This window comes from Trachypithecus francoisi, unplaced genomic scaffold (assembly GCF_009764315.1).
Source record: "Trachypithecus francoisi isolate TF-2019V2 unplaced genomic scaffold, Tfra_2.0 Lachesis_group13, whole genome shotgun sequence".
NCBI lineage: Eukaryota > Metazoa > Chordata > Mammalia > Primates > Cercopithecidae > Trachypithecus > Trachypithecus francoisi.
Window position 1 is genome coordinate 80,677,069 of NW_022681458.1, and position 23,003 is coordinate 80,700,071.

The window sequence follows — 23,003 nt, forward strand, 5'->3', positions numbered from 1 at the left end:
TTTCAAGAACATTGGAGTGTTGGGCTAAATAATGTTAAATTATAAGACAAGATTATTCAAGGGACAATTTAAGTAGAAATCTATTAGTTTGCTAGGACTGTCCTAAAAAATTACCACAACTTGGTGGTTTAAATCAATAGAAATATATTCTTCCACACTTATGGAGGCCAGAAGCCTAAAGCAAGATATTGGCAGGGCCACGCTCCCTTTGAAGGTCTTAGGGGAGAAAACTTCCTTGCGCCTTCCCGCTCCAGGTGGCTCCTGGTACCCTTGATTAATGGCAGCAAAACTCTAATCTCTTTCTCCCTTTTTTTTTTTTTTTTTTTTTGTGAGACAGAGTCTCCCTCTGTCATCTAGGCTGGAGTGCAGTAGCGTGCTGGGTTGAAGTGATTCTCCTATCTCAACCTCCTGAGTAGTTGGGATTGCAGGCATGCGCCACCACACCCAGATAATTTTTGTATTTTTAGTAGAGACTAGGTTTCGCTGTGTTGGTCCGGCTGGTCTCAAACTCCTGACTTCAGGTGATCCACCCACCTTGGCCTCCCAAAGTGCTGAGATTAGAAGTGTGAGCCAACTATGCCCGGCCTTCCTACATCTTCATATGGCCTTCTTCCCTGTGTCTCTCTGTGTCCTCTCTTCTTCTTCTTCTTCTTCTTTTTTTTTTTTTTTCTTGAGACAGAGTTTTGCTCTGTTGCTCAGGCTGGAGTGCAGTGGTGTGATTTCCGCTCACTGCAACCTCTGCCTCCTGGGTTCAAGCAATTCTCCTGCTTCAGCCTCCCGAGTGGCTAGGACTATAGGCGTCTGCCACCACGTCCAGCTAATTTTTATGTTTCCAGTAGAGATGGGGTTTCACCAGGTTGGCCAGGATGGTCTTGATCCCTTGACCTCATGATCCGCCCACCTTGGCTTCCCAAAGTGTTGGGATTACAGGTGTGAGACACACCGCACCCAACCCCTCTCCTCTTCTTATAAGGACCACAGTCATTAGATTTAGGGCTCACCCTAAATCCATGATTATCTTGTCTTCATATCTGTATCTAATTACATAGGCAAATAGTCTATTTCCAAATAAGGTCACATTTTGAGACGCCAGGTGGACATAAATTTTCAGGAAACACTCACTATTCAACCAATAACAGTATCATAAAAGAAATATGTGGGAAGAATTTGCCTACAGCTTCTGTAAACATTGAGAATACACTTGTGGAGGTTTTAAAATGTGTCCACAAATTCTTTGATACTCTTCTCTTCAAGAGATAAGAGTCTCCTTTTTCCCTTTACTTGGGTGCAAGCTGGACTTAGTGGATAGCCTCTAACAAATAGAAAATGTGGAAATGACCATGTATGACTTTGAAGACTAAATCAAAAAGCACTTTTCATCCTTTCTCTCTCATTCTCTTCTCCTTCTTTCTCCTTTCTCTCTTTCTCGCTCTCTTTCTTTCTCTCTCTCTCTTTCATATTGTTCACTCTGAAGGAGTTACATTCCATGTTTTGAAGACACACTAAGTATTCCATGGAGAGGCTACTGTAGCAAAAGACTGAGTCATCCTACCAACAGGTAGAAAGGAACTGATGCCCTCATGCCCACAGTTGTGGAATAGCCATTTTGGAAGCAGATCCTCCAGCACTATCAAACCTTCAGATGCTGTGGACCTTGTCCACACCCTGACAGTGACCACATGGGACATCTTGAACCAGAACCATCTCGCTGATCTGTTGCCAAATTAGTGCCTAAAATATTTATTTAACCAATACTTACTTAAATAATGCACAAAGTTCCCCTTATACTTGAAACTGCCTATATCTTTATTTTAGTCTAATTTTAAAAATAATCTTATAAATATAACAGTAAAACAAACAAAACAAGGTGTAAAAACCCCAGGATATCACTATCTCAACAAATTGTTTTTATTTCTACACCTTCCTTTACAACCCATCTCAAACTCATAGCTTTATAAACCTATGGTCAGTAGTTTCTTACTTTGTATTATGTCGTAAGCATTTTTGCCATGTTACTTTTGTAGTTCCTAAAAGTACATTGGAACTTTAACTGATAAAAAATTATCAATTTTCAGTGAATATACCATAGGTTACTTAATTATTTTACCGCTGTTAGAGAATTGGGTTGTTTCCAATATTTTAATAGTATGTGTTAAAATGAACATCTTTGTACATAAAGATTTTTCCTATTCTTACCAATAGATGTCCATACACATGATTAAAGTGTCAAATATTATAAACATTTGGATATGCATTGAAATATATAGCTATGATTTTTCTAAAATCGCTGTCAAATCTAAGCCTCTTACAGTTTTAATATACTTACAATAAATAAAATTACCATAAGTTTATGAACCTTAGATGCTGGAGAGAATCTTCTTTAACTTTTGTAACTCTTCAAACAAGTTTTGAAGAAAAACAAGTTTGAAGAAGTTTAATTGTGGTCTAAAAGCTGTTCCTCAGGTGGCATCATTTTCTTAGCTGTCACATGACTTATCAGTAGATCTTAAGATAAGTCATCACAGATGTGCCTGTAGTACTGTAAGTAATTTACCTGAATTCCCTTTAGAGATGAAGCACCCATATAAAGAAACACTCCATATAGCACTGGCATGGGAATAAACTGTAAAAGAACAATTGGAGAAAAGGCACAAATCATTTTCAAATATATTGTGGTTTTGCACTTATCAAAGAAAAAAACGGGGAAAAAAGGCATTTTTGAGTAGAAACAGTATAGTACAGATTCAGAAGACATGGATTCAAGTTCCAGCTCTAGCACTTTTTAGCTGTGTAACCTTAGGGAAGTTACTTAAGCTCTCTGTGCCTTAGTTTCCCAATATCTAAAAGGAGATGATAACAATAGGGTTGTTATAATTATTTAATAAGTCAAAATCTATTTTTAAAAACCATGTAGTATATAATGAATAATAATACTATTATTATGCCACTTTAGAGACAATTTGAATTTTGTTTTACAAGGATAAGATATTTGGATTAAAGGTAAAGAATGAAGCTAGCATTTAGATGTGTTTCCTGCATCATGCCAGGTATTTGTAAATATATGGATTACTCAGATTTTCTCTTTGTATTGGAATAGTTCACCATCATCTTATGTCTATAAGATAATTACTTACATAATTACTTACATAATTCTTGCAAAGGTACTTGTGTTAATGATCAAATACTAGTAAACTAGTAAATGATTAAATAATTTAATTAAAATGTCAAATTATATGCAAATAAAATGTGTTGTAATTTATAGCACAATTAACACACTTTGGAAATATCTGACAAAATTACATGACAAAATAATTACTCGTTAATCCTCTTTAAAATAGATTTCAAGTTTTCTGTGGAAAAGAAATCAGTATATGCAAAGATGATGTCCAGACAGTGGTTTTATAGAGTACTTAAAATGGCTCATTCCTTCACCTCTATATTTTATTAATAGTAAGTAATATTAACTGTTAATATATTTATCCATTGACAAGAAAATAGAATCTTTATAAATGCCTGTAATGAATTTGGGTCACAAGTCAGTCAGAAACAATGAGTGACTTTTTCCCATAGCTTGATCACCATTTCAAAATTGTTACAATAATTTACTCATCAAATTTTACTTTGCCAGACTAAATTTTTATGTATTTAACGGTTTTAAAATATAGGACATAATTTCCCTCCCTTAGGTTATGAAGAATTATATAAACATGGTTAAGAAATTCATCACTTTCATCACATGCCACACAATATTTGCAAATTTATGGCTCAGATTCAAATGAAAATATTAAATTATGATAAATATATTCTTCTTTCTCTCAAGTTCATAAAGACAGATTTCGTTACCTTCAGAATACTGGTCATAAAGACTGATGAACCCATAAGAATAAAAATCATAAGCCCTGTAACCCTTTGCTCCCGAATGCCGAGAAATTTGGGTTGTTCTCCTGGAGCTGAACATTCTGATTCCAGTTTTAGGCTATTGACATGAGTGATGGAGAGGACTGTGGCAGCCACAAACCATGGCAGGCCCATGATGGAGCATACACCGAGCATGACAGCCACCATTAATAGGTCCAGATGGTACCCACAACCTTTCTGTTTAAAAAAGAAAGAAAGAGAGAAAGAAACTGTGTCAACAACAGGGCTAAGGATGGCCTGATTGCGAATAGAAACCACTTCCTGATGATACTCAACAAGCCCTTCATATCAGATCTCCTGGAGTAAACTCTTAAACAAACACTCAGTTTCCAATTGCCCTCTTTTGTCTCATTGGATGACTTTTATTAGAAAAAATAATATCATGGAGCCTAAGCTCCCCTGTATAGTCATTTTTTCCTTAATATAGTGCTATCTTGTTCTAATTTGTTTAAGTTTGAACACTAGACAAATTAAGCCCCTCCTTACAAATCACAGTTTTTTGTTTTCTATTTCCTCTGTTATGCTACTCCACTGTCAATGACTTCCAGGTGTTGCAAACTAAGTGCTTCCTAGGCCCAGATAGGAAATGTAAAGGAGGAAAAACAGGTGCAGTGGGGTGTGTGGAAACTGCCCTCTTGCACAGACAGGGTGTTCTCGGAAGAGGGAAATCAAAGATCGGGAAGAGCACTCCCTCCACATCCTGTAGGAACCAAAAGTGTAGAGCCACAGAAGCAGCCAAAGGGTTGGCCTATTTTATGTTCCACCTTTCCTTTTTAATTTTTAGTGACTGCTTCATGAGAGGCAGTATAATAAAGTGATTAAAAATATAAGTTCTGGAGTCAGACTGCCTGGAATGAAATGCTAGCTCAACCAATAAATCACTTAAGCTCTTGTGCCTCTTTTTCCCTATCTGAAAAATGATGATGATGATGATAGCAGAAGGCACCTCACTGGACTGTTGTGATAACTAAATGAGTTAATGTTGTAAATAATTTAGAATAATATCTGTTGAATAGAAAGCGACCTGAAAATGTTAGGTACTATTATATTCTAATGGTTAAGCAATAAATGTTTCTTTTGTACTCATTAGGTTTCAAGGCTCCTTAGTAAAACTATTAATATGTTTCTTAAGAGCAGATAACTTATATAACTTCTCAGTATTTCCTCTTGTTTTTAGCACAATCATTGGCACACAATAAGCGATCAATAACAGTTGCAAATTGACTTTTTTGAAAATAAAATATGCATCAAACATTTCAGAATCAAATTTAGTAAGTGTAATTTTAAAATAAATACAGCAGTTAAATTTGTTATTACGATCATGAGCAGAAATTACCAATTCTTCTAGGAGAATAATAGTCTTTTTTTAGCAGTAGTTTAACATAACTTCAAGCAGTTTGCAGTTAATATGAAAGCTCTTATAGCCTGGAGTGTGAAACACACTGTTGCATATTTGTCATGGTAGTCTTTTCTCTGTGATTTTGTTTTCTTAGTAAGAAGATTCTTAAACTCAGTTGTACTTTCTTTCCTTTCTGCTCATCCCTTCCAAATTATAAAAGTGCAAGAGATGATAGTGAGGAGAAAATAAGAGTTATGTACCTAAGGACCTGTTCCTCCTATGTTGGCACCAAAGCAGTGGTACCCTTCATTGGCTCAGCTTACTGGGGCAATGCTACAATTCACCAAAATGTCTAACTCAATTTCCTGAATGAATATGACTCTGGAAACTTTTCTTTGCAAGTAAGTCAAAAAAGAATTTGATTAGTAAGAGCTGAAGAGTAGGAAGAGAAACTGCCTGGTGTCAGCATAACCAAAAAAGCATAGGAAAAAGCTTTGCCAGGACCGTAATATTGTACCTTGGCCTTTTGTAAAACATTTTGGAAGGTGTAATTCCATAGAATAGAACTCAGATTTTGGTCCCTTTAAAGGACAATGTCTTAAGCAGCTTGAGAAGTGTTTTGTCCTAGCAACTCTGGAGGGAGAAAGACGTAGAACAGTGAAGGACCTCATACTTAAGCCTCTGCCTCTAAGGGAGTACAATGTGAATGCTGCTCCCTTGGAGCTGTTTTGCAAAATTGTGGTACTGCTAAGAGAAAACGAAAGATGTAAGAGGAGCCAGTGGCTGTGAGAGGAACATCAGAGGAGGGCAGAAGACAGGGGGCCTTGAGAGTCAGGCTTGTACTTTTTAGCACACCTGGACTTTCTTAGAGTCCACATTCATACAGCTCAATAATATGAGGGAGACCTTCATCATGATAGTGATTTCCAATAGCTCTTATTGTTTAAAAAATATGATACAAATGTAAACAGTGGGATTCTGAATTGCAGGAAGTGGGCAAAATAATTCTTTCAGAGGAAATAATCTCTTTTCTAAATTCATAAAGCTAGCTTTGTAATGTATAAATATATAACAAAAGCAAAAATATAATTTCCCCTAATTATGCTGTACAACAATGGGAGCATCTTGATTCAATGTAAACCAAAGGAAATAAATAAAGCAGTTCTTGCTCTTCCCCTAACTAACCAGTATCCTTCTTGCCTTTCATTTAAAATGTCTTTAAAAACTTGGACTTTGTAACAAAATTATTAGCTGATAGGCATGCCAGCCAAAGAGAAGTACCCTTTGTCAGAGAGAGAACTCTACACCTTCTAACATATTTCTGTAGATTTTTTTCTCAAATAAAGACAGAGCTAGAGCTTTTATTCTCACATTCATCCATGAATCACAGGAAATGGACATATGGGAGGAAAAGGGAGCATAGCAACAGGTGATGCTACACCAGACCCCACTAAAACCAACATGCAGCAAGACAAGAGGCCAGCCAAGAGGACCATCTGATACCCAGATGCCACTGCTGAAAAAATTCATTTCAAAGCTTGGCAGCAATTTCCTGCATCTGTCAAGTTAACCACATAAAAGACTATAGATTGACATGAAGAACCAGGCTGACAAAGAGGGCAAAAAAGAACATATCAAATGCCATAATCATCAAGAGAATATGGTGCCAAATGAATGTTGCAAATGCATTCATTTACTCAAGTGATCCGGGATTGTATTGCTGTTTATTAAAAATGATGTCAAAAGAAGCCTGAACTGTCTACAGAAACATGTAGAAAAGCCCACAGTTGTATCTTAACAGAAACTTTCTTTTTTATAAGATTATATCTCTCTTTTCACATTTAGAGAATGTGCTTTAAAAAACCCAAGTAGATATTTTTAATGCTTTTCAAAGGGATTCAGTTAACTTATGCCTAATCCACTTCTCCAAGGGAGAAACAAACAACAAACAAACAAACAAACAAATGCTAGAGAGAGTATGGATTTATATGTACATTTATGTATAATATACATGATACTTCACATTCTCAAATTTTTATATTTGCCTCTTCTTTCACTCTGGAGCCATCCGAAGGATAACAGAATGCAATGAGTTCGAGTTTTACTAATTTTGAGCTCCTGCATTCTTCGGGAGTAGTAAATCACTGATACAGTGCAACACAGCTTTATTGTGTACATAGTGACACTCATGAAAACAGTTTTTTTTTTTTTTGAGACAGAGTCTCACCCTGTTGCCCAGGCTGGAGTGCAATGGTGCAATCTCAGCTCGGTGCAATCTCAGCTCGCTACAACCTCTGTCTCCTGGATTCAAATGATTCTCCTGCCTCAGCCTCCCGAGTAGCTGGGATTACAGGTGCCCACCACCACGCCCAGCTAATGTTTGTATTTTTAGTAGATATGGGGTTTCACCATGTTGGCCAGGCTGGTCTCTAACTCCTGACCTCGTGATCCACCTGCCTCGACCTCCCAAAGTGCTGAGATTACGGCGTGAACCACTGTGCCTGGCCAATAAAAACATTTTTATCAGCATGAGAAATATCATCTAAAAGAAAACCAGCTACTAGTTCTGGCAATAGAGGTGAAGAAAAAGTAAAAAGATCTAAAATGTGTTTGGGAGAGATAAAGAATGAAAAGAGGAATTCTGAGTTGATTTGGGTGTATGTAGACTTAGATACATGATGTGGAGTCTACCAAGTGTTTGATACACAAACTACAAAACATGATTCATTAAACAATTTCGGGGAATGCTCCAACCAAGGCAAAAATGGGTTTCTTAAGTGAGAAAAGAAAATTAGTAAAAGCTGAAAATGCTTTCACAAGTGGTTAGCTTGTGGTCTGGTGATATACTCAAGAAACACATCTTTTAGTGAAAATGTGGTTCAAGTCAAAGCCAGGAGACTGCAAACATTTCAGTGAAGCGGGGAGAAGTACTATGGAACAAACCGTTACTCTGAGTAAATAACATTCTGAGAAGGTGATTTTGTTGTTGTTAACGGGAAACCCAGTAGCATCAGACCACACTCTACAGAAGCTTAAGGAGATAAGAGTTATAGGCCCAATAGGGATTCAATGTAGACGAAATACATCTTCACTGGAAGAAATTTGCTTTTAAAGTATTCATATCTAAGGAGGAGGATGGAGAGTTCCGATTTGCAGTGGCCAAGAACGGGCTGACTCTTCTGCCTGTGGCCATAGAGCAGAGTTTATGATTAAGCCAGATTTGCTGTATCATTTACCAAATCCAGAGTAGTAAGGGGCAAAAATATGAAACTTTTGACTACATAATCATTTCTTTGCACAATAAAACAGATTTAGTAATGTAGCCCTAGGTTTATTTCGGTGACAAAAATAGTTCTAGTTCTGCATTTAATTCTATAAATGCAAGTACTTGAAAGGATCAAAACGCTTTATTACATTTTTGTTATTCCACAGTATATGTGAAGGGGGAAATTTGTGTATTTGTCGGTGTGGAGCTTTGGAAAGGCTGTGAATGTCAAGGGCTCATGAAGAACATGGAGTAAGAGCAAGTGTCATGTGATTTATAAGGTTGAGGGCCTAGGAAAGGGCAAAGATTCAGAATGCCCAGGAAGATAATAACAATCTCAGCACACATTTCACTTCCACACTTTGTTTTAATATGATTCCACTTACAACAAGAAAAAAATGCTGCCTGAATCCATTTAACTGATGGCTCTTACAAAGGATAATTTTTTCAGTGGACTCACTAGAATTTCTGCCTAATTATGAAGGCTAAAAAAGTCTTTTTTGAAAGGTAAATAATAATTATATGGCTTACTTTCTTCCTAAAACAGTTTTTTAGTTGATTTTTTAAAATGTATCATTTAATAAAATACATAAAGTTGTGAGAATTCTGAAGTTACATTCTACAAAGAGAATGAAGAATGTCCTTTCCTTTCAGATAGACACACATTCTCTCCACCATATACTCAAAATTCCTTCTTCATAAGATTTATTGCAAATAAGTGTGCTTTCTTACATTTATGTTATTATTGTTATTAACAGCAATGGCAAAAACCACAATTACTTTTGCACTAACGTAATATATTGCATCAGAGTTTAATCAGAGATTTTTTTCATCTTTCTAACATTCTTATAAAAGAAATTCTATAAAGCATGATTTCTGTTGCTCTGACAATGATTTTTTTCTCCTAGAGTTTAAAGGGTATATGAAAATAGCTGGCAATTTCCCCATGATACCAAAACAAAAACAAGATTGTGCATGTTCTGTTTTTACAAGGTTTGATGCAGATTATTTTTAACTATTTAATGATTTCATTGACTTTAGTTAACATATTCCTGAAAGTAAGTGATAGTGCTTACATTACAAATCTCAGGCAAACTGCATACCAGTGAACAATTTTGATTATTCACAACTGCAAAATGGCAAGGTCAGAATGTAACCAAGACACATCTATATTATTTATTCTTTTTATAAAAGAGACAGTGAAATCTGCAATAAAACTCAAAGATGTCACTTCCAAACTGTGACGTTTATGTCTGGATTTTGTTGTTATAGGCAGAAGGAAAAATAATTAAACAAAATGAGAAATAGTTGAAGTTGTAATTTATTCTGATAATGAATTAAATGTAATATATACACTTAGGGTTAAATAGAGGAATAGAGGAATCTCAGATGTAAGACAAGTTGGTATGGTTGTACTTCACCAGAACAGATTGTTATTTCACTAAAATATGCTAAATATGATAAAGTTAGAACTTTGACAATTTTTTTATTTTATGCCTTGGAGGTGAGTTCTCAGACTTGAGCTCAGCCAAGTGCTACAAATAAGTAAATTTTCCAATCATTGTAAGACCAAGTATCTTGTAAGACAATAAAAATTATACATCTGAAAACGTTATTTTATATATTTCACTGTACAAATGAATAAGAATACAGGAGAAGTCAAATGAACATCAGTTGATATCAGTTAAGTCATAATGATTTACATTAAAATGGATGTTAAAATATACCTTTAGCTTATGCTCTTTTCTGTTGATGATGACAGCTGTAATCTGTTGGTCCATAAAAATTAGGATAGTACAAAGCAGAGCTGGAATTATAGCAGCTATTACTGTCCACCATGGGTTTGGACCTAAAGGTGTAACAAACCAGCCACGATCATCTCTGGTGGGCTGTATAAAATAAAGGATGTGCATAGTTACGAACTGGATTAATGAATACTTGATCAAATTAAGTCTTACAGATGCTACCAGGAAAGCCCTAATTATAAACAGAGGAGCTGAGTGATTATTTATTATTACAATAAATAATAATAATACTCATAAAGCACTTAAAACCATTCTAAGTATTTTAAATATTTTAACTCATTTTTTTTTTCTTCACAACACTCTAAAGATGACACAGAAAAGAAAATTGAGGCATAGAGAGATCCAGTAACTTGCCCAAGATCTCAAAGCTAGTACGTGGTAGAGATGGGATTTAAACTCTGACAGACTTGTTGAAAAATCTGTGTTCTTAATCAATACCTGTATTAAATAAAATAATATCAATATTTACCATTAGCTATTGGAAAATGTATTGAAATTTACAAATAGCACATTGACACATAGAACACTGTGCTAGAACTGAGATACAAAGATAAATCAGAGGCTTCTTTCAGTTTAGAATCAGAGACAGACATCTAAACAGAATACATCATTATGGTATTGTAACTGTTATTTTTGATGTGCAGAGGCTATTGAGTGGAAATGGAAAAAAAGATACTTGGTCACAGCGGAGGCTCAGGGAAGGGTTCCAAACATGACTGCTGACTGAGATGATTCTCAAAATTTCATCCTGACAAGAGTCCTATATAGAAGTCCCCAGCCCTGTTTGACAGAGAAAACAAAGGGGCGCTCCTAATCTGAAAAGCTGAAATCTGAAATGATCCAAAATCTGAAACTTTTGAGCACTCACATGATGCCACAAGTGGAAAATTCACACCTCACTTCATATGATAGGTCACATATATTATTAAGAATAGCATATAAAATTACTTTCAGGTTATATGTATAAGGTATATAGGAAACAAATAAATTTTGTGTTTAGACTTGGGTCCCACCCCCAACATACCTCATTATGTGTTTGCAAATATTTCAAAAATTAAAAAAAAAAAAAAAGAACTCTGAAACACTTCTGATCCCAAGCACTTTGGATAAGGAATGTTCAAACTGTACCTCAGTAGTAACACGGTCAGAATTCTATTCCCAATCTATTTTTATCTGTTTGTCAAGCCTTGTTCACTGTACAATTCTGCCAAGATAATCCTTTTCTCTTAGTTTCAAATGTTTCCTTATCTTTTAAGAATGTTATATATAGGTATTTCAACTGTCAGAATTGACAGGAAATTTTTTAAAGCAATTTTTATGTTTATAATTATTTATATTTTGTAATTCTTATTTTTTTAAACATTAGACCCCAGTTTTAGTCATGCTGTGTGCATTTCATTTACTGCTCTTCTAATCTAAATTCTTTATATTTTCACGAAAATCCTAAGTACTAGGGTTATAGGTATCATCTAAATGAAGATTAGACCGAGAGAGATGGGGAGAGGGAGAGAGACAGTAAGTGCTATGATAAATTCACCTTGAAAACACTTGGTACTTGTAGTTTTGGAGATGGGATCCCAATGGCATAGTCAATTAAAACCATACACAGAATTGTAAGAAAGACAGCAAAGTCACTCACTATGGATCGAACCTAAAAATAATGAAAACACTTGTCACTTAAAGTAGCTATAAATATCAAGGAATACTCAGGAACATAATCTAGAGTCACACTTTATAAACACTTTATGACATAATATCATAATATTATATTTTATGCATACTATAAGATTACCATTAGCTCTGTCAGAACCTGAATATATATTTACGTATCACTGTCGTTAAGATTGGTACACACTCAACCTTTCCAGAATGAGGCATTATGGAATAGCTACATCGTGGTTGAGTTGTTTTCAATGTTTATTTAAAATCTAACTTTATGATGAACCCATGCATGTGAATATTCAGAACACAGAATAAGGTAGCATGGGCAGAATTTGGCAGATTTTAGGGATCTCTTTCACACAGGTAACATCTTAATATGATAAACTTGAAGCATCATAAAATAAAATTATCTGTTTTTATCAAAGAAACATAATGTTTTAGTTTATCTAGAATATAAGCATGACAGTTGGGAATGTACACAACAGAGTGGGCAAATTTAAAATTGATTCTATGTGAGCCAATTTTTAAAGCCATTTCTCATTTATAAAGCCAATTCTCAGCAAATATTCACATACAATTATTATCCAGATCTAGTCTATTTTAAGATGCCTTTATGACATACACACAAGCATACACACAATGCTTAAGATTATTGTTTCAGCTTATAAAAATGTTTTTGTATTAATCAGACTAAGTTTTTTGGGGAAATAAATGAATCTTCCACTTTAGAGAAGAAAGTGGTGACAAAAAAGAAGCCCCTTTCGGAAGGAACAGTTCTTGAAATATTTTCCCAGAGTGGAATTTTGATCATAATCTATAGCTCATCCCTAAGAAGCTTGTTTCCTTGTTTCTTTTCCTTTTTTTTAAATTTTTTTTGGCGGAATTAGACATTATAGGTGTTACTTTGTAGTGTTAAATATTGAACTAAGCTGTTTCTCTGTTTACTTTCCTTTCCAAATATGCAGATGCAAAAGTAGTGGGTTAGGGGGAGGGATTGACGGTTTAAACACTGAAAAAGAGAATATTGTTCCAATGAGTCTTGCGGGGGCTTCCCCAATTAGAGAATGTAACATAGGCTCCTCTGAGGTATCTGTCAGGCTGGAATAGTTCCCACTGTTCACTGGGCAAAAAAGTGACAATCAGTAATGCAGTGTGTGCTGTGAATTTCCAAAAATGTCAGTAGGAAAGTAGGAGTTGATCCGCGGGGTTTGCAGTTAGGAGAAAAGCCTGCATATGCACTCCCAGCACCTGCATCACAAAATTCTTTCTCTTCAGCCCCTCATCTCACCCCACAACTAACCTGGCAGCTCACTCACACAAAAGCCTTTCAGTGGCTCCCTTTATTACATCAATTACTCTTTCTTTTGTCCTATGTTATTTTACATTTAGATCAAGAAAATTATAGTCTAAGTACCTTGGTTGGAAAATATCTGCTAGTCTTGAACTGCTTCAGGGTGGCTGACAGAGTTACTGTGGAAAAGAACAGGATCACCGACCAAAATAGAACATCTGGAACATATGGGTGATCATGGCCACAGGCCCGTCCAACATACTCTCCATGCAATGATTTGCATTCCTGCCAGAGGAAGTAAAACAAATGGAGCTACTAAGAAAAAACCGGACACATTTCTTGCAGAAAACTAACACCTTCTGATCAATTGTAGTTGAGATGCTGAAGCTTTTCCTTTATGGCTCTCGCAATGATTTAACAGGCATTACATTATGACTTTCAAGTTCCACTTGGACGGGTGGTGAGAAATATCAAAGGTTTATGAAAAATTTGAACATGAACCACTTTTTAAATTTAAATGTATAAAACTAATTGATTTACCAATTAATTAATGTGCATTAAATCTAATACCTACTAAGTTCCTAACACCAGATGTATTGAAAATATGACATACGTAATAGTGATTGGTTACTAAGGTCAGACACTATGCCCAGCTATTTAAATACATCACTTAAATTACTTTTCACACCAATCCCATAAAATAGGTTCATGTTATTATTTATATTCCATGTCTGAGGAAACTGAGGCATAGAGGGGTTAAATAATTTGTTGTGGCCTCACCACTGGTGGGCAGCCGCAGACCTGTGATACAAACACGACTTCTGCAGTGAGATTATTATTGCTTATCGACGAAGAACAATGTTTTGTAGAATTATCTAGTCCAAAAGCTGCCAAGAAAGATGAGAAAGGCAACAAGAAAACTATGACATACGATGACTGAAATGAAATTGTAAGTCAAAGATGGGACTATCGAACTTGGATTAAAGAACAAATGAGATAAAATTACTACATGAGCAAGGCAAAGCTCATATTTACTATGACTTCTCCATGGGTTACTTTTTCTTCTGCAACTGTAGTTCTGTAAGAGCCTGAAGAATTATTTCTAATTACTGCCTTGGCCATGAGGTGGCAGCAAAGTCAAAAAAATTTTTTTTTCCTCCAGGAAAAACAGCATTTCAAACAAATATTTTGAAAGAAAAAAAATTATTTTAAACTTACTTTGGTTTATCTTTTTAAAAATTAGATTACTAAAGTATTTTTACATTTCAAAACAGGAAATAATGGTTTAAACGATCCAGTGATCTCATTAGTCCTTGAGATATTCTTGCCCTGAACATAAATTGAATTGCAGAGAGATCTTGGAGAAAAATATGAACTCATAGATTGACCACAAACACAGAGTCTGCCAAACTTCAGGCCTGAAATCCTTGTAGAGCAAAAAGTAAATACACTCCAAAGATTGTAGAATAAATCACAAATAGCTACACTGTCATCTGAAAACAAACAACTAGTAAAATCTACTTGGAGTTGCTAGTTACCCTAAGCCTGAGAGTCTTGAGAAATACAGTTAATATACCTTATCATTGTCTTAAAGAATCTGTCCCCTTTTCTAATTTAACTGCAAACATCTTCCTTGATAGGCAAAGTTAAATTCCAATTATTCATGTTAAGCTAACGCAGAGCACAGCAACTTGGCTAATTGAAAAACCACAGAAAAATCCCCCAGGCCTTAATTAAAGTTTTAATTTTCCTTCTTTCAAAATGCTGTAAAAATAGATAAGGTGGCAAAAATGAATCCTTGTATTTTCCTTCCTCTTCTGCACCTGTCCAGAAATGCTAGCAGAGCAATTATTAAGCAATACAATGGGTAGCAAAATGGTTACATAGAAAAAGGAGCTAAAAGTTCCATGATAAACACGTTATCTATAAATTTGTGAGCATCTTTTGTCATTTCTACAGGTATAAAAGTCATTTGGCGGGATCTTGTTCTCAATTCTTAAGAACATAGATGACATTTAAAGGATCCCTTAGCTGTCTTACACTCTACAATTTGCCAATGGCCTGCCTAGTTCCATTAATTTAAAGCATATTTGAAAACGTTATTTATTTTCTCTTTGGGAGTAAACAAAATGCTAACTTTAAAAAAGAAAAATTGTGACCTGCTAAATTCAACATTTATTTGCAGTTTTATACTAATTGTATCCCCAACACACACACGGAGGCACACACACATGCACACATACATACATGCACACATACACACAGAGTAAGTCCTGAAATTTAGAAATGAAAACCAAATCCAAATCCTGCTCTCTTCTTTTGAGTCTAACATATGGTTTCAGTTACAATGGGTACTCAAAAAATGCTTGTTGACAAACTGATTTCTACTAATTACTCTTCAAACACATTCTAAGTTTCAGCAATTCTATAAGTTGGCAAAAATTAAGTTAGATAAAATAAGAAATTAAAGTTAGCATTAGTGTCCTGCCCCTTATATATGTACAAGCTAAATATGTAATTCAGGCAATGAAACACCAAACGCTGGTTAACTGCTTATGAATATTTTAAATCGTGCCTAAGGATTTCTTATAAAGGCTGATTTTTGAGATCATATATATGTACACACTTAAGTACTCTAGCTTGCCATAAATATGTGCATTAAATAGTAAGATGAAACTGTTTCAAAACAGACATTAAGTACTTTTATCAAATGTTTAACACTTACTATGCATAGAGCAATTTGGGAGAATCAAAGAAAGCTAAAGTTCTTTGCCCTTGCTGAGTTGGCAAGGTATAAATTATAATTCATGAGATATGTAACAACTCAATGAAACATTACAGGACCTGCCAAATAAACAATATGTAAATTAAATGTTATATCACTATTTTAACAAAATTAGTTATAAAAGCCACTAGTTCAGTGCTTTATTAATAAAATATTTTTGATGACAGTATGAATATATTGAGGAAAAAGTCAGCATAAAAATTAGACAAAAATTTTAATGGTTTTTTTTTCCTTAAACATTACAAGATTGTTTTCCTTATATAGTATTCCCTCTGGTGATAAAGACTGTTTCTGGTCAAGATTAGCAATTATCCATTGCAAAAACTGCTTTTAACTAATGAAAAATAATATGAAAATTTCTGCCTGAATGTTAGCACCTAATACAAAACTTTTTAAAATGACAAAAAAAGAGAAAAAACCCAACAACCCCACAATGCTGTGTTTGCTTCAATTGTAAAATATTTTTCACTATTCTACTTGACCTTAAAACTTAGGGTATCTAACTCACAGCTAGCCTGATAACTGTGCTGTATGTCTGCTTCTTAGAACTCTAAAAATTCAGAAGTTTCTAATACATAGAATGCATATTATTATTTAGTATTAAATTATTCACATAATGCAAAATACATATAGAATAAACTATCATGTTATATAACTTAGAGATGGGATCATTTGGGTTTTCATATTGAAGAAGATATCAAGAGGCTCTGTAAACATAATATAGTCTACCAAAGAAAATGTAGACAGAAGACCCACTACTGATTTCATTAATCATGACCCCAGGTCTAAATTCTGAATAACTATAGTGTTTTTTTCTTGATCAGCTCATCAACTCTTTTATTGTTCAGTTAAAATGGCTCTTTGAGTGGAAGCAGCCTGGCGATGTTATTTTTCTAGGAAAAAATAGGTGGAACTGAATAAATGTTAACAATAACAAAACAACAAAAGTAACTGAAGGCTTATTCTACAGAACACAACTAGGGTAAGAACAGAAGTAGTAAAATATAGGCCAAGAGAGAATTTTAAATAAAGAGTAAGTAATTTGATTTCAATTTTGAAAGAGCATGTTCAATAGAGAAAATCAATAGATCATATGCTCTTTACAAGCATCATGTTTAGAGTTTTATAATACTTGTACAACAAAAAAGATTTATATGTTCCCTAACTGGACCATTTACTAAAATAGGATGCATTTGATCAAATGAACTAGAATTCATATAGTTTTTTGCTGATAGTCATAATAAAATTTGAGCCTATATGGGCAGGTAAAGTGGCAGAAGGTTTGAACCTGTAATGTTTATAACTGGGAAGAGTAGAAAAGAAAGTAGGGCTACTCAGATTTTAATACTTATTAAAAGCAGAACACATTTTCAAGTTACAAGATTTTATTGAACCAGAATTATAGAATGCAAATATTGATAGGTAAAGAGGCACAGACATTATAATAGATTCAGAAAAATAGAGAAATGCAGGTATGAAAAAAAGAAATTATAAAGCAGAGAAATGCCAAAGGAAATAAGACAATGGCACAGGATTTAACTGTTATAGGTGAAAAACATGTTGCCATGCCCTTTCTTGAGTGGGAGATAAGAACAAAATGGAAAAAAGAAATATCTTGTTGAGGGAGGTGCCAGAATTTTGTGAAGAAAAGTGATATTTGTTCCTCCCAAATACTTTAGTATTGACACTAGAATATTAGAAACATCCCCTTTCCCCAGCAGATTCGGAACAGCTGGAGCAGCATTACAGAGTAAAGTAAGAGCATTCTGAGTTCTTTACACAGAAGGCAGACTTAGTTCTGCCATATGGTTTCATTTAGGTCAACACCACTCATATTTAATGTGCTTTCAGTCCATCTCAGTCACATAATTCTGTATAAATGAGCTTTTTGAGCAATTCTGGTCTTCTATTAGAACAACCTTAATAATGAAAGATAACCCCAGTTTACTGATGAGCATCTGAAATGATGAAATTAAAATTCAAACATAACTATTAGTTTTATAATATTATGCATTCAAAAAAATTTTACTGTAATGGCAATAATTGAGTCACAATGTCAACAAAAGCTCTTAGGTATGACTTAATTTTCAATGTTTTACTTACTGACACAGTTAGATTCTCCCATATTATGTCAGAGGCAGAAATATTGGATTCCCTCCATTCCTTCAATGTATCATTGCTGGGATTATGCGGTTCCACACAGTTACACCTGAAAAGGCAAAATAGTGTCTTTTGTGAGATAAGTAGCTTTTTGTGACTGTACCAAAGAATAATGTATAATGGCTCAATTTTCTCGTCACAGCATTCCTCTATTTGACAGACAAGTAGTTAGGTTATCCTAAACTACTCCACAATAGACTATTTTCAAAAATCAAGAAGGATGGACTGTTAGGATACTAGACTACTCTACAGTGTTTCCTGGAATGAGAGCTCCTTATGACACCCATTTGGCCCTAAATTATAAGTCAAATAGAAAAATGATAAATAAGCCGGGCGCGGTGGCTCAAGCCTGTAATCCCAGCACTTTGGGAGGCCGAGGCGGGCGGATCACGAGGTCAGGAGATCGAGACCCTCCTGGCTAACACGGTGAAACCCCGTCTCTACTAAAAATACAAAAAACTAGCCGGGCGCGGTGGCAGGCGCCTGTAGTCCCAGCTACTCGGAGGCTGAGGCGGGAGAATGACGGGAACCCGGGAGGCGGAGCTTGCAGTGAGCTGAGATCCGGCCACCACACTCCAGCCTGGGCGACAGAGCGAGACTCCGTCTCAAAAAAAAAAAAAAAAAAAAAGATAAATATCCAAATCTACTGTTACTATGTAGTTAATATTGTAAAATCATATAAATTAAAATTAAAGGGGGTATTTAATTCATATTCTGAAGATCATTTATAACTGGCATATAATTCAAAATTAAGGTTGGCTGAAGGGAGAACTCTAGGTACCTGAGGATATATCAATGAGAAGAAGATATAGACAAAGATATCCACAAATTAATAGCCTTAGAAGTGAACTTTAATTTACAGTTTGTTTTCCAAAAATTCATTTGTAAACTTGCTATTTGCCCTTCAGAAAGCATTTTTGTATAGAAGAATTTAATAAATGGTGGTTGGTCTCCCAGATTAACCCACATACATCACATAACTTGTAAGTTCATTGGACCGCTCTTTTAGTGATATTAATTGTACTATAGAACCAAATTGCCATTTCTAAGGTTATTACTATAGAAAAACATCATATAGTTTCTACTTGGTCTGCCTAAGCAACAGTCTTCTGCCTTCTACATCAGGAACTTAGTCTGTTTCACTTTACCACCACTTATTCATTCTTTAAATAGTTATTGTCTATTACTAAAAAAAAAAAAAAAAAAAAAAAAACCTGAGTTGGGCAGTGCAGACAGATATGGTTCTTGCTCTCACTAGGAAAATTGGAGGATTCCCCAGGGAGGCTCACTTGGAGACCCCAGAGAAACCTTAAAAACTGAGCTCATGTCCATGACGGAACAGTAGGTCAGCCACACCCAGTTACACCCCCTACTTTGCTAACCACCAGTAGGCTTTCATTCCTAAGGGTTAAACAGAAACAAGCTCTTCTGAAAGACTTGCTCCATGGCTGATTTCAACCAACCATGTTACACTGCCCCTTGCTTTTTGTTGTTTCGACACAGCAACTGGTTAGCATTCCTTCCTTATAAGAGACCACTGAACATGGAGTGGTTCTGGCCAGTTTATGGAGACTGCATGCTGAGTCCTTTCATGTCCTCTGCCTCACCTTTTGACATATAGAGCTTAATATTAGTACATTTAAATGTTGTTTCCACCACGAAGTGAACATGGGACATATGTAACAGACATGTTAGCTTACTACATGTGTGCCCCTTCATGAATATTCATAGCTCCTCCTATAGTCAGTTGAATATGTATGCTAAACCAATCCATTCAGTATGAATTCCTGTTTCATTTTTCCTCCTTCGAAGCACCTGCTTTTCAGTTTTAACCAGAGGCTCCATTTCCCACTTGCAGGTTGTGATACCCCCTTTTAGAAATAAAGCTCTCCTCAGTAATTTTGCTACTTTTTCAGTAGACATTATAAAGAGAAAAAAAATTTAAACATGGAATGATTTTGAGCCTCTGGTGAAATGTTGAAAAGGAGAATTCATTTGATTGTGAAGTTAGGAACACTGTTGTTTTCTTTCCTTCACTATGTATTTTTCGAGTTATTTTCTTAGTGGTTGCTCTAAGGCTTATCACATATATCCAGCTATTCTGTTCTAGATTGTTTGGTTGTTTTTTACATAATTTGCTCTGGGACATAAATTGCTCTGGGGGTCTGCTCCAATTAAATTCCAGCCTTTTTGCTGCAGTAGCCTTTTGTTTTTTGTTTTTAAAATATAGACAGGGTCTTGTTATGTTACCCAGCCTAATCTCAAACTCCTGCGCTCAAGTAATCCTCCCACCTAAGCCTCCCAAAGTGCTGGGATTACAGGTGTAAGCAATGGTGCTCTGTCTGCTGTGGTCAGTGCTTGAGGTTTGTTCTGACCCAGGAGGGTTCTTCTTAGCTATCTCTTTTCCTGATTCTCTCTCATACACTAGCTGATCTGGTTTAGCTTTTCTTTCATGAAGCTACCAACCTCCTCTTAATTGCTTTCCACCAGAACTTACACTATTTGCGAGAATACCTTTATCTTGAACTTCCCTTTACTCTGCTTCAAATAAAGTTAGTCCTTTGCAAAGAGCTTCAGTGCTCCCACTGGGGAAAATCTTGAATGCATGGCTCCAGAACTAGAGATAGGGACAGCATTGTGTTCCTCTGTAAGTGACTCCCCTGCTTTAGGAGGAGGGAGCTGAGCATGGGCAATAATCAGAGCCTCATCAATAACTGAGAACCCATACTATTCTGTGTCCCAGGCCTGAGGTTGAACCACCACCCTACGGGTAGGAGCTGGGTGAGAGAAGGGAGCCCCAATCTCTTGGATTCATCTAGCCAGAATTTAGCTTCTGGAGGGGAAGGGTGAAGGGACACAACAAATGCTGTCAGCCTTCTCCTCTTGGGAACATACAGTTGGCCTCAACTGGAAGCTGAGGAAGCCCTGTGTTCTTGGCCAATCTTGCCCAGAGTTAAGCTTGTGTCATGCTGAGCTGGGAGGAGAGGAAGGGAAGTGGGTCGTGACTCAAGTGCCTCGGACTCATTGTTCTTACCAAGATTTAGTACACTTTTTGGAATAAATGTTTCTTCATTTGCTGTATACCCTTAAGAAAATTTCCAGAGACTTTTCATGATTGCCTTTTAAAATACTTTAACCAGTACAGTTGTTTCACTGGGGAGAGGGTCTGCCGAGTTTCTTATACTGCCATTCTGGAAGTATATACTCATAATATTATTTGTAAAGTGCTACAGAAGTCATGACACTGGAGCCACGGAGAGGGAAGCACTGTACATTACTTGGTTCTACAGTAAATAATGCTTACATAGTTACCATTACATAAAGATTTCTACATTTTTAAATTTTTTAGAATTAATCTTTAGGCAAATTACTTAACACTTACCCATGGTTACAAAATAACATATGTTAATAGCCACTACAATAGAGCCAGGGGTGGGGATGTAGAAGGAGGAAGAGAATGTTGGGAGGAAAGGTGAGAATTATTCATCTCCTCTTACAAAATAGAATGTAAAGAGAGTTACCTATGGCTGATAGAATCAGAAATGGAAATCTACATATGTTATTTGTGGCTATTTACTTATAGCTACAGAGGTTACAGGAATGATGGAACTTAAGATGTGATATTATCATATTGAAAAGGGAGGTAGAGTGAAGAGGAAGGCTGGAGATAAGTGTAGAAAATTAGCTAAATCCGGTCAGGTGTAGTGGCTCGCGCCTGTAATCCCAGCACTTTGGGAGGCAGAGGCAGGTGGATCACAAGGTCAAGAGATAGAGACCATCCTGGCCAACATGGTGAAACCCTGTCTCTACTAAAAATACAAAAATTAATGGAGTGTGGTGGCAAGCGCCTGTACTCCCAGCTACTCAGGAGGCTGAGGCGGGAGAAGCACTTGAACCTGGGAGGCAGAGGTTGCAGTGAGCAGAGATTGCGCCACTGCACACTCTGCCTGGCGACAGAGTGAGACCTGTCTCAAAATAAAATAAAATAAAATAAAATAAAATAAAATAAAATAAAAATGAGCTAAATCCATATTTATAAGAGCAAAAAGTAAATTTGTCACACTTAACATTGGTAAAACAAGAAATAAAAATATAAGCATATTATTTAGAAATTTAGAGGGATCACTAAAAATAATTTAAAAAAAACTTTGTTAAAAATGTTGCCTTTGAGTGAACTGGTGCTTTTAATTATAATCTTCCTGCACTATTTGTGGGTTTTCTTTTTCCCCCAGGATGTGTATGGACTATTTTGATAACAATAAAATGTACTTGAAAAAAATAATTAGTTCTTCTTGTGTCAGCCCTAAGTTTGTTTTCTCATTTCAGAGTGTACAAATTATCTCAAAATCTCTCTTATATTTGCTTTGTCTCTTTTTTTTCTCTTCTAAAAGTTCGAAAGGTTTGCAATCATGGGAAAACCAGTTGAATATTTCTCTTGTATATACCATGCCCTCCTCAATGAGAATTATATGCCCAAGATATTTGGATTATTTTCAACAGCAGAAGGCAGCCTAGCATGTTATAGATTATAGATTATTATTATCGATAATAATATAAATTATATAATAATAATTATTATATTTATTATATAATAAATACTATTATCGATAATCTATAATCTATAATTATAATCTATAATAATAATCTATAAATATCAACTCTTATACACAAACTCTGATGTGATTTTGCATGTAATGAATCTTCACCATTTGTATATAAACTGTGAACTTAATTGCTGCATTGGAACAGTCTGACAGAACTGATCCCAGGCAATAGGC

At 35.4% G+C, this 23,003-nt stretch overlaps 1 protein-coding gene across 3 annotated transcripts in view; it reads right to left on the minus strand.

Moving 5' to 3' along the window:
* Nucleotides 1-23,003, minus strand: part of SLC4A10 (solute carrier family 4 member 10) — a 395,086-nt gene that overhangs the window by 24,294 nt on the left and 347,789 nt on the right. For all 3 annotated transcript variants that reach the window (XM_033231304.1, XM_033231305.1, XM_033231303.1), the window contains exons 15-20: nt 18,169-18,274; nt 13,404-13,565; nt 11,865-11,978; nt 10,250-10,411; nt 3,844-4,095; nt 2,555-2,623 (exon numbers count right to left, since the gene is read on the minus strand). In XM_033231304.1, coding sequence (XP_033087195.1) covers nt 2,555-2,623; nt 3,844-4,095; nt 10,250-10,411; nt 11,865-11,978; nt 13,404-13,565; nt 18,169-18,274 — 865 coding nt within the window. The remainder of the gene's footprint in view (nt 1-2,554; nt 2,624-3,843; nt 4,096-10,249; nt 10,412-11,864; nt 11,979-13,403; nt 13,566-18,168; nt 18,275-23,003) is intronic.